This window comes from Mustelus asterias, chromosome 10, assembly GCF_964213995.1.
Source record: "Mustelus asterias chromosome 10, sMusAst1.hap1.1, whole genome shotgun sequence".
In the NCBI taxonomy this organism is placed as follows: Eukaryota; Metazoa; Chordata; class Chondrichthyes; order Carcharhiniformes; family Triakidae; genus Mustelus; species Mustelus asterias.
The window spans coordinates 107,127,449-107,142,485 of NC_135810.1; the positions used below are offsets into that span (position 1 = coordinate 107,127,449).

Here is a 15,037-nt window from a genome sequence, read left to right on the forward strand (position 1 = left end):
GTTTAAAGCATCCGCATGGGCAATGTGGGTGCCTGGCTGAATGTATACTCAAAGGCTGCCAACAACAGGATCCAATGTTGAACCCTCATTGAAGCGATGGAGGGGGCGGGGAGGGGGTTGGCTTTGGCCTCTGAGTGATTTATAGTTGGTAATTATTGTAAAGTGTTGCCCATAAATGTGATGAAACTTTTTTACCCCAAAAATAGCCAGACCACTTTTCAATCTGGGAATAGACCCTCTTCTTGAAGCGAGAGCAATAGATCTCTCTACAGCATCAAGTCTGTGGAACAATACTGCTCCTATTAAACAGGGCATGGCGTCACAGGTTAGCACTATTTCTTTTGCAGGATCAAAATAAACCAAGAGGCTGCAAGGTCTTTTAACTCGCTCAAATGCTTCTTTTTGATGTTTATTCCAATGCCACCTTTGGTACCTTCTGAGAAACACATGCAAAGGTGTTACCAACTTGGACAGATTGGGGATCAATCGCCCGTAATAATTCACCATCCCCAAGAATGATTCAAGCTCTGATACATTTCTGGGGGCTGGTGCTCTCTGGCTTGCCTTAACCTTCATAGGATGTAGCCCTCGAGCGTCGAACCCGAATCCCAAATATGTTACTGCATGGGTTTGGGACGAGCATTTCTCTCTCTCTCTCTCTCAAGCCTTACAAAGTACAGTTGTGAGAAGCCATGGTGGCCATTCCTGCTCAAAACGCTATTACAAGAGTTGCCCTGTGCACATCCCAGTATGATGAAAATGTTAGCCCGAAGTTACGTGTGGTGACCCAGGATCGATTAAGACATCAAAGATCTTGTTAGACATGGCAACCAGTGTCGAGTACAGCCAAGTGTGCCACCCTCAGCTTCTCTACACCCATGGGAATGGCCAGGTTGGCCACAGGTGCAATTCCATGTTGATTTTGCAGGCCCATTCATGGGCCGCATGTTTCTCCTCATGCTTCTTTTAATCTTTTCAACATTTCCTCCAAATAACTCTTTCTCCCTCCCCCCCTCCACACACACACACAAAAGGGGCACATCACCACAGAAGGCTAATATTGAATCTGTAATCATCACCATCAGTTCGTGATTTCAAATCCCAATGATTCACTGCATATCATGTTGCCTGCAGTTTTCCTCCCAATTACTCGAATTCTGCCTTCTCCAATTACCAACCCTTCTCTATTTTCCTTTTTTAACTTCCTTCCCAAGCTGTGTATACTCCGACTGCAGAACCACAATTTCTTCCTGTGTCATCAATTCCGACTTGGACCAAAAACTCTGTCTTTTCCCCAGAATGTTCTGTACACTGAAATGCTCCTTTCCGTGGCACCAGGGAGGCAACACACCAGAGGCATCATGTCGATGGCAGTAGTACTTCCACCATCCATTGAATCTGGTGTCAGGTCCAGTGCCAATTTCCTCAAGGTGTCACCAATGGCATTCAACACTGAACATTGATTTGAGTGCTTCCTTCACTGCTTACCTCTTTCTTTCCTGGGTGGCTGCCCACTGACTATTAAAAACTCTATCTGGCTTTTTCCTTAAATTCATAGTTTGGATGTGAGCACACCAGCATTTATTACTCATCCCTACTTGCTCCCGGGAAGGTGGTGCTGAGCTGCTGCCTTCCTGAGCCATTGCAGTTCAAGCAATGTAGCGACAACCACTGTGCTGTTAGGGAGAGAGTTCCAGGGAAAACAAAGGGATGGTGATATAGTTCCAAGTCAGGATGGTGTGACTGGGAGGCAACCTTGGTTCTCCCATCTGCTGTGGGGTAATCACCTCCTAGAACCTGCAGACATTAGTCCCCAACTCACTTCTTTCACTCTTCAGAATCCAAGCTTGCCAACTTATTTTTTAGATTTTGGTGCTTTTCTGAACTGAGCTATGGCCTTTCAACATGGATCCTCAATTAAAAAACACTGCAGGTCACTCACTAAATGCACAATTTTGTCATAATCGTTAATTCTTTGTTCATTATGCATTAGCTGCACCCAATACACAAAATGAAAACACAAGTTAAACTGCAGAAACCAAATCCAGTGTATAAGTGATAGATACACTGATGAGATTAAAGTCATTATTTTCCAATTCATGATTTGCTTTGTGTTCTTTGCCCACTTCAACTTTCTTGAACTAGGGAAGGTGATGGCCTAGTAGCATTATCTCTAGATTATTAATCCAGAAACTCAGCTGGGGACCCGGGTTCGAATCTCACCACAACAGATGGTAGAATTTGAATAATAAAAAAAATCTGGAATTAGGAATCTACTGATGACCATGAAATCATTGCCGATTGTTGTAAAAACCCATCTGGTTCATTAATGTCCTTTAGGGAAGGAAATCTGCTGTCCTTACTCGATATGGCCTACATGTTACTCCAGAGCCACAGAATGTGGTTGTCTCTTAACTGTCCTCTGAAATGGCTGAGCAACCCACTCAGTTCAAGGGAAACTAGGGATGGGCAATAAATGCTTGGCCAGCCAGCAATGCCCATGTCCCATGAATGAATAAAAAAAACTAGATGTAGAATTTAGGACTTTGTTAATTTGATTGTACGACCTCTCTAAACTGTTTAGCATTTATAGTCAGAGGTGCACAGCACAGGAAAAGGCCCTTTGACCAGCACAGAGGAGATGAGCCAAAGACAAACCATCTAACTATTCTAATCCCATTTTCCAGCACCTGGCCCATAGCCATGTATGCCCTGGCATTGCAATTACACATCTAAATATTCAAGTGTTACAAGGGTCTCTGCCTCCACCAACCTTTCAGGCAGAGAGTTCGAGACTCCCACCACCCTTTGATGAAAGGTTTCCCTCACATTTCCTCTGAACCTCCTGCCCCTTACCTTAAATCTATGTCCCCTAGTCATTGATCCTTTCACCAAGGGGAAATGTTTCTTCTTGTCTACTCGATGCATGCCTCGCAATTTTATACATCTCAATCATGTACACCCTCAGACTCTGCTCCAAGGAAAACAACTCCAGTCTATCCAATCTCTCTTCATAACCAAAACTCTCCAGCCCAGCCAACATCCTGGTAAGTCTCCTCTACACACTTTCCAATAATATCACATCCCTCCTATAACGGTAACAGTGGTTAGCACTGCTGCCTCACAGCGCCAGGGACCCGGGTTCAATTCCCAGCTTGGGTCACTGTCTGTGTGGAGTCTGCACGCTCCCCCATGTCTGCGTGGATTTCCTCTGCATGCTCTGGTTTCCTCCCACAGTCTGAAAGGCGTGCTGGTTAGGTGCTAATTTCTCCCTCAATGTACCCAAACAGGCACCAGAGTGTGGCGACTAGGGGATATTCACAGCAACATTAGCGTTAATGTCAGCCTACTTGTGACACAAATAAACAAACTTTAACATGGATTCCACACAATACTGTGGCCCAACCAACATTTTATACAGTTTCAGCATAACTTCCCCACTCTTAAACTCTATGCCTCAACGAATGAAGGCAACAATACCATATGCCATCTTAACCACTTTAATGTGTGCATGCACACCGAGGTTCCTCTGATTCTAGGTGCTTTCCTACTGTTCATTTATTCCCTTGCCTTGCTTGTCCTTAACACTTATTCAATTGCCACCGATCAGCCTGTATCTATCCTCCTTTAAATCGAAGGCTATCCTTCTCACTATTTACCACCCCATTAGTTTTCATATCTGCAAACTTACTGATCAACCTTCCTATATTCAAGTTTAAATCATTTATATAAACCACAAACAGCATGGGCCCCAACACTGCTCCCTACAGGACTCCACTGGACAGTCTTCCAGTTAGAAAAACACCCCTCGACCACGACCCTCTGCTTTCAGCCACTCGGACAATTCTGGATCCAATGTGCCAAATTTTCTTGGATCACGTGGACTTATGGCTTCGCTATCTGTCTCCCATGGTCTTATCAAAAGCCTCGCTGAAGTCCAAACAGACACCAACAAATGCATTTCCCTCATCTACACACTCGATCACCTCTTCAAAAAATTCAATCAGGTTGGTTAGACATGACCTCCACTTAAAACCATGCTGACTGTTCTCGATTAATCCGTCTCTCAAAATGCAGTTTAATTCTGCTTCTAAGAATTGTTTACAATAGCTTCCCCACCACTGAAGTCCAGCATCCTTCCTGTGATGAGAGAGAAAATTGCTAGCACTCCTGTTATTCCCCCCCCCGCCCCCCACACTCAACAGCCTGGGACACACATTGCATCTGAGCCTGGAGGTTTACCTACTTTGAAGCCTGTCAGACCACTCAGAACCTCCTCTCTGTTTACGCTAGTTTATTTAATTATATCACACTGTGTGGAGTTTGCACGTTCTCCCCATCTGTGCGCCTTTCCTCCGGGTGCTCCGGTTTCCTCCCACAGTCCAAAGATGCGTGGATTAGGTGGATTGGCCATGCTAAATTGCCCCTTAGTGTCAGGGGGGCTAGCTAGGGTAAATGCATGCGGTTATGGAGATAGGGCCTGGGTGGGATTGTGGTCGGTGTGGACTCGATGGGCCAAATGGCCACCTTCTGCACTGTAGGGATTCTATGAATCCCTATCTGGAGACAATACACATCTCTTTAACCTGTGCTTAATGCTCCCTCCACACACGTTGTCTGTATCTTTAAGATCTGGTTGGCTGTAGAGATTCGCATTCTAATCAGTATTCTGTAACTTGATTTTGTGTCTCTGTATGCCTTACTTGTGAGCAGATTTCCACTCCATCTGACGAAGGAGCAGCGCTCCGAAAGCTAATGGCATTTGCTACCAAATAAACCTGTTGGACTTTAACCTGGTGTTAAAACTCTTACTGTGTTTACCCCAGTCCAACGCCGGCATCTCCACATCGGGATTCTATGATCCAGTCCTTCTCATGTCTTTATACCCATGTTGTTTCTCTCACTAGTGAACACGGAAACAAAGTATTCATTTCGAACCCTGCCCATGTCCTCCGGCTCCTCTCACAAATGACCACTCATTTATTGTTGTAATTTGGGAAAATTCTTTAATTTATTTAATTGTATCACAGTTTTTCTCCTGGATTTCTAAACCCAGATTGTGTCGGTGTTCACTAGTGAGAGAGACAAAGCATTCATTTAGAACCTGATCTACGTCCTCTGGCTCACACAAATTATGACTTATTGCAATTTATCATAACTTATTGCAACACATGGAAAAAACTTTTGTATTCAAATTCTTATAGACAATTACCAAAACAAATACTCGAATAAAGCTTGTTCGGTCGTACAACAGTTTAAATTGGGTTTTCTACGTTTAATTTTTTAAATACACATGATGATCAATTTATATTGAGGCCAAGAGAGGAACAATAGTTCTCACTGCAGCCCTGTCAAATTTCAATTCAATCAGTGGCTTTTTTTTCTGCAACTATAGAAAAACAATGAATTCAGTCTGTCTCAAAACATTAAAACAGATATTGAAACTTGGGCTCAAGCCATGAAGTGCATCACAAGGTCAGATTTCTTCCTATTTTTTGACTTTTCTTATTTGTTGGCAGTCATTTTTGTTGCTGCATAGGAATAAAAACAAGTACCCGGTCACGAGTCAGATTTTGTTGCAGCGGGCAGCTTTGCTGCATGCTTATGGTTTGAAATTATTTATCCATAATGCTGCTGGAAGTGCAAGTTGATAACGACACAGCAAGGGTCACAAGGCATCTGGGACTTGACAAACAATGAAATAATACATCTCATTAACCAATGAGATTAAAGGATTGAGACGCAAGTGAAATGTGAGTTGGAGTTGGTACAAGAGAAATGAAAAGATAGGACAGACTGGAGAGTGCCAAAAAAAGACTGGAGGAAAATTTGGCATTTTTACAATCTTCTAAAACCATGCAATTTGACAAGTTCAGGCATTTAATTATTCACTTTCTGGGCAACATCGAAATATTGGCAATCACTATCAATTCTCAAACCAGAAGAGAAAATGCTGGAAAATCTCAGCAGGTCTGTCAGCATCTGTAAGAAGAGAAAGGAGCTGACGTTTCGAGTCCGGATGACCCTTTGTCAAAGCTTTTTTACTAACTATTCTCATGTTGTTGAAAGGATTTTTAAAAAAAATTCATGGGATGAGGGCATCGGTGCCAAGGCCAGCATTTACTGCCAATCCCCAGTTTCTCGAGATGGCGGCAGTGAGTTGCGTTCTTGAACCGCTACACTCCATGTGGTGCAAGTAGCTCCATTGTGTGGTTAGGAGTGTTTCAGGATTCTGACTCAGCAATATTGAAGGAATGGCAATAGGGTGTCAATCACGTGGGCTGCTTTGCTTTAGATGGTGTTGAACTCTTAAGTGTTGTTGGAGCTGTAGGCATCTGGGCAAGTGGGGACTATTCTTTCACACTCGAGTCGTGTTTTGTAGATGGTGGGCAGGCTTTGAGGAGTTAGGAAGCAAGTTATTGACCACAAAATTCTCAGCCCTTGAATTACTCTTGTATCCCTCAATACTAGTCAATGATAACCCCCAGGACATTGTTGGTGGACATGCCATTGAACTTAGGGAGATGTCTTCTCTTGTTTTAGATAGTCATTGTCCAGCACTTGCGTGGCAGAGATGTTACTTGCCATTTATGAGCCCAAGTCTGAATATTGTCCAGGTCTTAATGTGGCTACGGACAGCTTCATTATCTGAGTTACGAATGGTACAGAATACTATGCAGTGATCAGTGAACATCCTTACTTTTGATTTTATAATGAAGGAAAGCTCAGGTATGAAGCAGCTGAAATTGGTAGGTTCTAGGATATTGCCTTGAAGATTTGATTTATTGTCACATGTATTAGTATTGTGAAAAGTATTGTTTCTTGCGTGCTATAGAGACAAAGCATACCGTTCATAGAGAAGGAAAGGAGAGAGTGCAGAATATAGTGTTACAGTCATAGCTAGGGTGTAGAGAAAGATCAACTTAGTGAGGTAGGTCCATTCAAAAGTCTGATAGCAGCAGGGAAGAAGCTGTTCTCGAGTCAGTTGGTACGTGACCCCAGACTTTTGAATTCCTGCAGCAATCTCCTAGGGCTTAGATTGGCGCACTACTCACGTTGATAATTAGTAAACTTGAATACTATGGCACGTTTAATGAGCAAACGTAGCAACTTCATTAAATGCATGGAGAGGTCAAGGGAGAAATGCATTTTTCTTGAAGGGGGAATGACTCGAATCAGCCAGCAACGTGGATTTCCTGGGTTCTCTCTGCCTTGCTACAGTTAACTGGCTGACTTGCACATCACTATGGCATGTGCCGTCCAGACGCTGTTATTCTTCTTTAGCCAGTCTGATTCATGTCTTTTGAAAGTTTATAGCACGGCCCTGGGCGGGCCTCGATAGTTGGAAAAGGGCCCAACATGGAAATGTTTGAAAATCACTGACTCAGAATAACAGCATTGTTTGAATTTTGTAATCAACGTGTTAAATGAATGGTGACCTACTCGCCACCCCAATGCCAGCAATTTGTAACGAAACAGTTGATTTGATTTCTGAATTGAGTCATGAGATCTATATGCAAAAGTGGTTTTCTATAGGGCAAAATGAAATAAGGGCTGACATGGTGGCACAGTGGTTAGCACTGCTGCCTCACAGCGGTTAGCACTGCTGCCTCAGTGCCAGGGACCCAGGTTCCATTCCAGCCTCGGGTCACTGTCTGTGTGGAGTTTGCATATTCTCCCTGTGTCCGCGTGGGTTTCCTCCGGGTGCGCTGGTTTCCTCCCACAGTCCAAAGATGTGCGGGTTAGGTTGATTGGCCATAATCAATTACCCCTTAGTGTCAGGGGGATTAGCAGGGTAAATATGTGAGGTTACAGGAATAGGGCTTGGGTGGGATTGTGGTCGGTGCAGACTCAATGGGCTGAATGGCCTCCTACTGCACCGTAGGGATTCAATGAGGTCAGTGGCACTAAAACGGATAGGATAAGAAATCTGCCAGGAGATCTAAATATTGGAGGTACAGTTCAATGGTGAAGAAAATTGCTGCAATGCTAACTTAAAAAACTGCAAACATAAAAATACCATACCTTACGATACGAGAGTCCTTGGCATATCCACCATCATATTCTGTGGTATCTTCAAGTGCTTGAAAATCTAGGTTCTAAATTTGAGAGATCTCTCTTTAATATCAACTTTAGCAACATAAAAGTTCATTGTCTCTAATCCAGCAAGTTGAAGATGAGAGAGAAGGATTTTAATACTGATTTACCGGACTTCCACAGACTAGCAGCTCAATTTCCTCTGGTCGGAATAAATACTTTAGTGGTGACTCGTTGGTAACCATATGGAAACCTCTTCTAAAGGCTCTAAACTGCTTTTCTACGGATTTGTTGAGAATATAATCTGTATAAAGGTCAACAAATTCCTGTTTGGTATAAAACAAAATAATTAGACTTGCATTGAATGCCAACTGGACACAACCATCAATATAAATTCATGATTCACTTCCATTTCTACTGTAAATAGTGGCTCATCCTCTTGACATTTTCTATTAACTCAGGAATTTGAAGTCTCTAATCTCGTGCAATCCATATAGAGTTCCTGTGCTTATTTTTGTCCACCGACTGGGACTGTTCTCGCATTGCATCTTTTTACAATAACATCCTTAAATTCAAAACGTAGTCAGTAAGCTAGGCAAAGTTTACAATGCTGGGCTACAAAATTGAAGTGGTTCACTGGATTTTCATTAACTCAAATGATGGGAAGCTAGGGTCATTCAATAAGTAATTAGGAATGTTGCAGATTTCAGCTAGGTTAAGCCGACACACAGGACAAAGCAGCAATCAAAGTACCATTTACCCATAGATCATCCATGACATTGATCAAATATAGGGGGAAAGAACAAATTGCTTCCCATTTATTTCTCATTCTGACTCTTTGTTCTCCTGAATTGCCACTTGTCTCGCAATATGGGCGGCACGGTAGCACAGTGGTTAGCACTGCTGCTTCACAGCTCCAGGGACCTGGGTTCGATTCCCGGCTCGGCTCACTGTGTGGAGTTTGCACAATCTCCTCGTGTCTGCGTGGGTTTCCTCCGGGTGCTCCGGTTTCCTCCCACAGTCCAAAGATGTGCAGGTTAGGCTGATTGGCCATGCTAAAAATTGCCCCTCAAGTGTCCTGAGATGTGTAGGTTAGAGGGATTAGCGGGTAAAATATGTAGGGATGTGGGGGTAGGGCCTGGGTGGGATTGTGATCGGTGCAGACTCAATGGGCCGAATGGCCTCTTCCTGCACTGTAGGGTTTCTATGATTTCTATGATCCATTTTTAAAAAAAACTTCACCCTCTCTGGGCTTGCAATTCCACAGATTGCCCGAGCTGGATTGCCACTCTGCTGCTAGCTTCTTGGCTCAAGATCCAGCCCATCCTCCTGACTCAGGCCGGGCATGAACTGTGGAGGACAGCCCCTTCCCAAGGCCTTCATTCAAGGGCTGGAGAGTTGGGGTTGAGAAAGCCAAGGCTCTGTTTTTACGGCACTAACTGCCGTAAAGCAGTTAAGTTTAAAGATCCAGCCACTTTCATAGCCATAGAGAAGGTAGGTTTGTAAAGTAGGTGGGTGGGGGGTTAACTGTTGAGGACGTTATTGCAAAGATGACAACATGAGAGCAGTCCCAATAAAACAAACAAAGTCATTGGAACCATCCCAACATTGCGTTTTAAATGCTACTTGCAGGGCAATTGCCCAATTGAACTTTGAACTTCCCAGGCAATCCTTACTTGGGGATTTGGGTACACCTTGGGGGTACCCTCCCCCTCCACTACACCACACCACACACCAGTTTATGATGCCTGAGCATGGAAGCTATGGGCCATTACTTCTAACTTGCCCTTATCCCTGGAGCATTTCCACCCAAGTTTTTTTCTCATTCTGCAAGTCTCTTCTCTACCCCTTTCTAGTCATCCTCCTTTTCTCATTTATCCAGATTGTTATTTTCATTTTTTAAAAAACAAATCCAGCTAAACAGCAAGGTGGCAGCCATCATACATCAAGTCAGAGTTGAGTTATGTGAAAGGCCATCAAGATCTGCTATAATATACGAGACGATAAAAAAAAGGATCTTGGCAGGGATAAATGGGGAGGGACTGGCCAGTGCTTTATAATACACAGGGGCTATATGCAGTGCTAAGTCTAACCACTGTACGATAGATTCCACAGAGAAGATATCAAACCAACCTTATTTTACCCTATGTTAGAATCACATCAGGACCTGAACAAAAAATTGCCCTGCCTCCCTGTAACCTGTTGGACTTTAACCTGGTGTTGTTAAACTTCTTACTGTGTTTACCCCAGTCCAACGCCGGCATCTCCACATCATCCCTGTATTCCCACAGGCTTATTTCTTTTAACTTCAAACTTTTGGGATTTATCCTGAATTACCTTTCTGTTTTCATTTGTCACTGGAATCTGATCGCCATTCTCCCTCAAATCACACATCATTGGAGTTCCAAACAAGTCAGTCTGTGATATCTGGAAAGTAATCATCATGTCATCCTCTACGCTGCCATCATACTCAGTAAGTTCTTTTAAACTCTGATGCAGGACCTAAGAAAGAAATCATTCATTATATATGACTTTTCGCAGCAGTTGATCTCACTCAAAAAGCTAAAGCACTATTTATAGCATTCAGACAGTGTAGTATACAGAGACTGGGTCAAGATTTTGGTAAAGCTTAATGCTAAATGCCAAAAATCAGCATGTGAAGTGCAGTCAACGTTCAACTTGGAAGTTGCTCAAGTCAAATGATCTGTTAATTTGAATCAAAGTCATGCAAAAATATCTTATATTTTAATCAAATTGCTTTATCCCAACTAATACCTAATTGAGCAAAAATTGACACAGTGCGCTTCCCTATTCCTTTTGCTTCCTTCAATTCCTACTTCTCCCACCTCTGCACATTAAAGGAATCAGACGCAAAACTAAGAGAAACTCAGTCGGTGCTGCTGAGGAAAAATGCTCTATAACCTACAGTGGTTATCATGCAGCTTATTTTTTTTTAAAATCAGTTTTTAAAAAAAATTTCATTTAATGCTTGTGCGTTACCGGGTGAGAGTCTTCTAAGTCACGGAAAGTTCCCTTTTTGCCCAACAGTTTTCTATAAACGACCATAGGAAAATGTACATCCAGTATACAGTTGTTGTAAATGGCCAGGCCAAGAACTATGCCAATTAGAGTAAACTGTCCCTCAGTCTCAAATGAGGAAGTGTTGAACCAGAACAACTTTGTCGATTCATCATATGTGAACATTCCTGCGGAAAGGGATACAAGAGCACACAAAAAAAACTTTTTAACACTTGGAAAAGTTCATTGAGCCATGGAATGGTGAGACATGGGCTCATTTTGCCATTCCGGTAGAAAACATGCTGTGCAGAGAAGCCTCTTTCTCCAAGGGAGAAAGTTAGCTGGGTAACCAATTAGCTCTGATTAGTCCATGAACTAACTGTGGTCTTACTATAAGGTTGTGTGTAGATTCACTTTGGTAGGATGAATGAGGAGGCAATATATTCTAAACAGCGCAATTTTAATGAGGGTGCGGAAAATGAGAGCTGGGTGAGTTTTTGAAGGTCAATTTTGAGAAGGCAGTTAATACAAATTTGGGATCCTTAGCTTTATTAATGGAAGCAAAGAATACAGCAAGGAAGTTCCACTAAACCTTCTGGTTAGAGTCAGAGGTCCACAGCATAGAAACAGGCTCTTCGGCCCAACTGGTCTATGCCACCCAGTTTTTAAATACTAAGCTAGTCCCAATTGCCCACATTTGGCCCATATCTCTCTATACCCATATAACTGTCTAAACGCTTTTTAAAAGACAAAATTGTACCCACCTCTACTACATCTGGCAGCTTGTTCCAGACACTCACCACCCTCTGTATGAAAGAATTGCCCCTCTGGACCCTTTTGTATCTCTCCCCTCTCACCTTAAACCTATGCTCTCTAGTTTTAGACTCTTGCAAAAGATGTTGACTATCTACCTCATTCTATGCCCCTCATTATTTTATAGGCCTCTTTAAGATCACCCATAAGCCTCCCAAGCACCAGAGAAAAAAGTCCCAGTCTATCAAGTCTCTCCTTGTAACTCAAACCATAAAGCCCCAGTAACATCCAAGTAAATCTTTTAACGCTGGTAAGGCATCAGACTTGCTCAATTTTGGGCAACACAAAAAACCTGGGCGGCAAGGACAGGTTGGGCTGAAGGGCCTGCTTCCATGCTATAAACCTCAATGACTATGATACATTAGGAAGATGGTCAAGGCCTTGGAGGGGGTAGCTCAAATTTTGAAACATGGGATTAATAGGTTTTATCAATTTAAGGAATAATTTTACTAGAATGGTACTAAGGAAGAACAACTTCAGTTATGCCCGAAGACTGGAGAAACTGGGGTTGCTTCCCTGGAGTAGAGAATATTAAGGACATTTGAAGGAAGTGCTTAAAATCATACATGGTTGTGTTTAAGGTAAATGTGTTTCCAGTGGCAGAAGGGTCAATAACCAGCTAACAGATTTAAGGTGATGGACAATCAGGTGACATCTTATATATTTTTTAAACACAACAAATTGGTGTGATCTGGAATACATGGTCTGAAAGTAGTGAAAGAATCAACAACAGTAACTTGCAAACATTTATTCAATTCCTATTTGTAGGGGGAAAAGTGGGGCTGTTGAAACAATAGGGGAGGAGGGCTAATAGTTCCATAAAGTGCCAACACAGGCACACTAAACAAATGACCTCCACTTGCACTACCTTGTTTTATGATTCACCATTAAATCTCAACTTTTGTATTTTAGGATGAAACCCAACATTCTGTTAACTTATTTATTGACTTATCAACCAGAGGTGTTGCTTTTAGGTTTTATAAACCTGAACCCCCAAATTCCTCTGCTCTCTATCACCACCTGTTCCTTCTCCCATTTAATGTGCAATTATCACTGACATTTTGAATTGAAGGAAATAACATTTTACTTTCACTGGCTATGAATTCTGCCTGTTACTTATTTTGCCTATTTCGATATTTCAGCAAGATCCTCTTGTAGCTTCCTTCGGTCCTCAGAATTAGGTACCAAGCTTCCTACTTCATCATCTGCAAATTTAGACACCACTTCTTTAGCCCAAATTACTGTACTAGTGAACAGAAAATAGTCCCCATACCAAATAAAAAAAGAGGGGCATTACTGCCCATTTCTACTCTCAAGAAACTGCCTTTGGCTTTTAAGCAAATTCTTCCCTTCCAACCAGTTTTAAATCCAGTTAGGCTAATTTTAATTAATTACCCTTTGTCTAGATATCAAAAGATTTCAAATTTAAAGATTAAAACATTTTCTCCCATAAATGTCAAATGAATTAGCCTATAATTATTCAGATTGACTTTTCTGGAAAATTAATACTAATTGGTTCTCTGCAGTATACACCCAGTCTCAAAATGAGCCAAGAAATATAATCTCAGGCCTCAGCTATTTTCACCCTATTTGTCTTAGGTTCTCTGACATATCCAGTCAGATCCCAGCACTTTGCTTGCCTTTACAGTTTAGCTAACTTTCAGTTACTGGAGGGAAAACAGGGACTGGAAATAGTGTAAATAGCATATTAGTGATTCAACTGCCAATAAAACACTACCGTATTCAAAAATTGGCATTAGATTTATTTATTTTCCACTAGGAAATACTTATTCTTGCAAGCTATAGTGTTTGCACTTAGGGGGAAATTACACTAGAATTCTCTGCCCACTGAGGTGGTGGAGGCTACCTCGCTGAATATGTTTAAAGCGCGGATGGATGGATTCCTGATCGGTAAGGGAATTAAGGGTTATGGGGATCAGGCGGGTAAGTGGTACTGATCCACGTCAGATCAGCCATGATCTTATTGAATGGCGGGGCAGGCTCGAGGGGCTAGATGGCCTACTCCTGCTCCTATTTCTTATGTTCTTAAAAGATCCTTAGCACCTTGCTTCTATGTGTAGCAAGCAGTGATTGTTGTTCATAGAAAAATCTAACCCTGTGAAAGCGACCATCGCTCTCCTCCAAGCCTGTCCTTCTCCTCTCCTGAACCTATTGTCAATGCAAATGAAAATTCTACGAGTACCTCTACAATTATTTTACCCATGATTATTGCGAAGTGATATTCGCCCAGCTGAGCCCAATCATTCCCTCATTTGATGCCCAAATATAGATACTTCCATCAGCAGTCACTAAATAAGAACCAGGAGCAAAGACCATGGATAATTTTCCTCTGGATAGAGAGGCCAACTGTTGGTTCCACTACCACCAGCTGAAGGCAGCACACAGGAGTTGAATTTGGGACCTTCTTGGTCTAAATGACTTTGTTACACAACTCTAGCTATCAGAGCCATATGGGCAACTTTTTAAGTAGCTATACTGTCAGCATGCCAAAATTGGAGCACGACTAAACTGGAAGCCATACCAATGTCAGGATTGAAGATTTCTTCCACAACAAGTTGAAAAAACTCTTTGGAAACGCCTCCTTCATCCACACCTTGCTCGCCTTCAAATTCTACATATAGCTGTTTCTTCAGGTCTGCAGGATTTTCCATGGCAATCATCTCCAGCTTTACAAACAGTTGAACATTGATGGATTAGCATTTTACCTCGAGTATCAGACCATACCCACTTCAAAATACTTCAGATTTGATCATTCATGCACATTGTGGAAATACAAGTTTGAGCCGGTCACTTACAGTTTATAAAAGGTATTCTCATTTTATCAGGTACACAAGTCCATCACTGAAGCAAGCCTCACGTTTGATGCATAGGTGCAATTTGGAGCCAGATTGGCAAAAAGAAAAGCAATTATGATTCTGTTAACAATTACAAGCCTAGTAAATTTAGAACTGGTGCAAATGAAGATGCTTACAGTGGATTTATGCAGATGGTACCACATTTTCAGTGGGAGTTTAAAAGCGAGCCACCACCAGCCTTCTCGGATTTTTGATAATACTCACCCTGCTGCCTTTAATTTAGTTTAAAATGGGGAAAGCAACTTACAACTGGAGATGGGGTTAGGCAGAGAGCGTATGGAAATCTTAAAATG

At 42.2% G+C, this 15,037-nt stretch overlaps 2 protein-coding genes across 9 annotated transcripts in view; one reads left to right on the plus strand and one right to left on the minus strand.

Moving 5' to 3' along the window:
• The window catches only part of LOC144499850 (uncharacterized), a 64,980-nt gene that overhangs the window by 35,187 nt on the left and 14,756 nt on the right, over positions 1-15,037 (plus strand). The gene's annotated exons all lie outside the window — the stretch shown is intronic.
• Positions 1-15,037, minus strand: part of ube3a (ubiquitin protein ligase E3A) — a 56,614-nt gene that overhangs the window by 5,384 nt on the left and 36,193 nt on the right. For all 8 annotated transcript variants that reach the window (XM_078222403.1, XM_078222398.1, XM_078222402.1 and 5 more), the window contains 5 exons: positions 14,411-14,555; positions 11,038-11,243; positions 10,375-10,539; positions 8,208-8,363; positions 8,026-8,099 (listed from right to left, as the gene is read on the minus strand). In XM_078222403.1, coding sequence (XP_078078529.1) covers positions 8,026-8,099; positions 8,208-8,363; positions 10,375-10,539; positions 11,038-11,243; positions 14,411-14,555 — 746 coding nt within the window. The remainder of the gene's footprint in view (positions 1-8,025; positions 8,100-8,207; positions 8,364-10,374; positions 10,540-11,037; positions 11,244-14,410; positions 14,556-15,037) is intronic.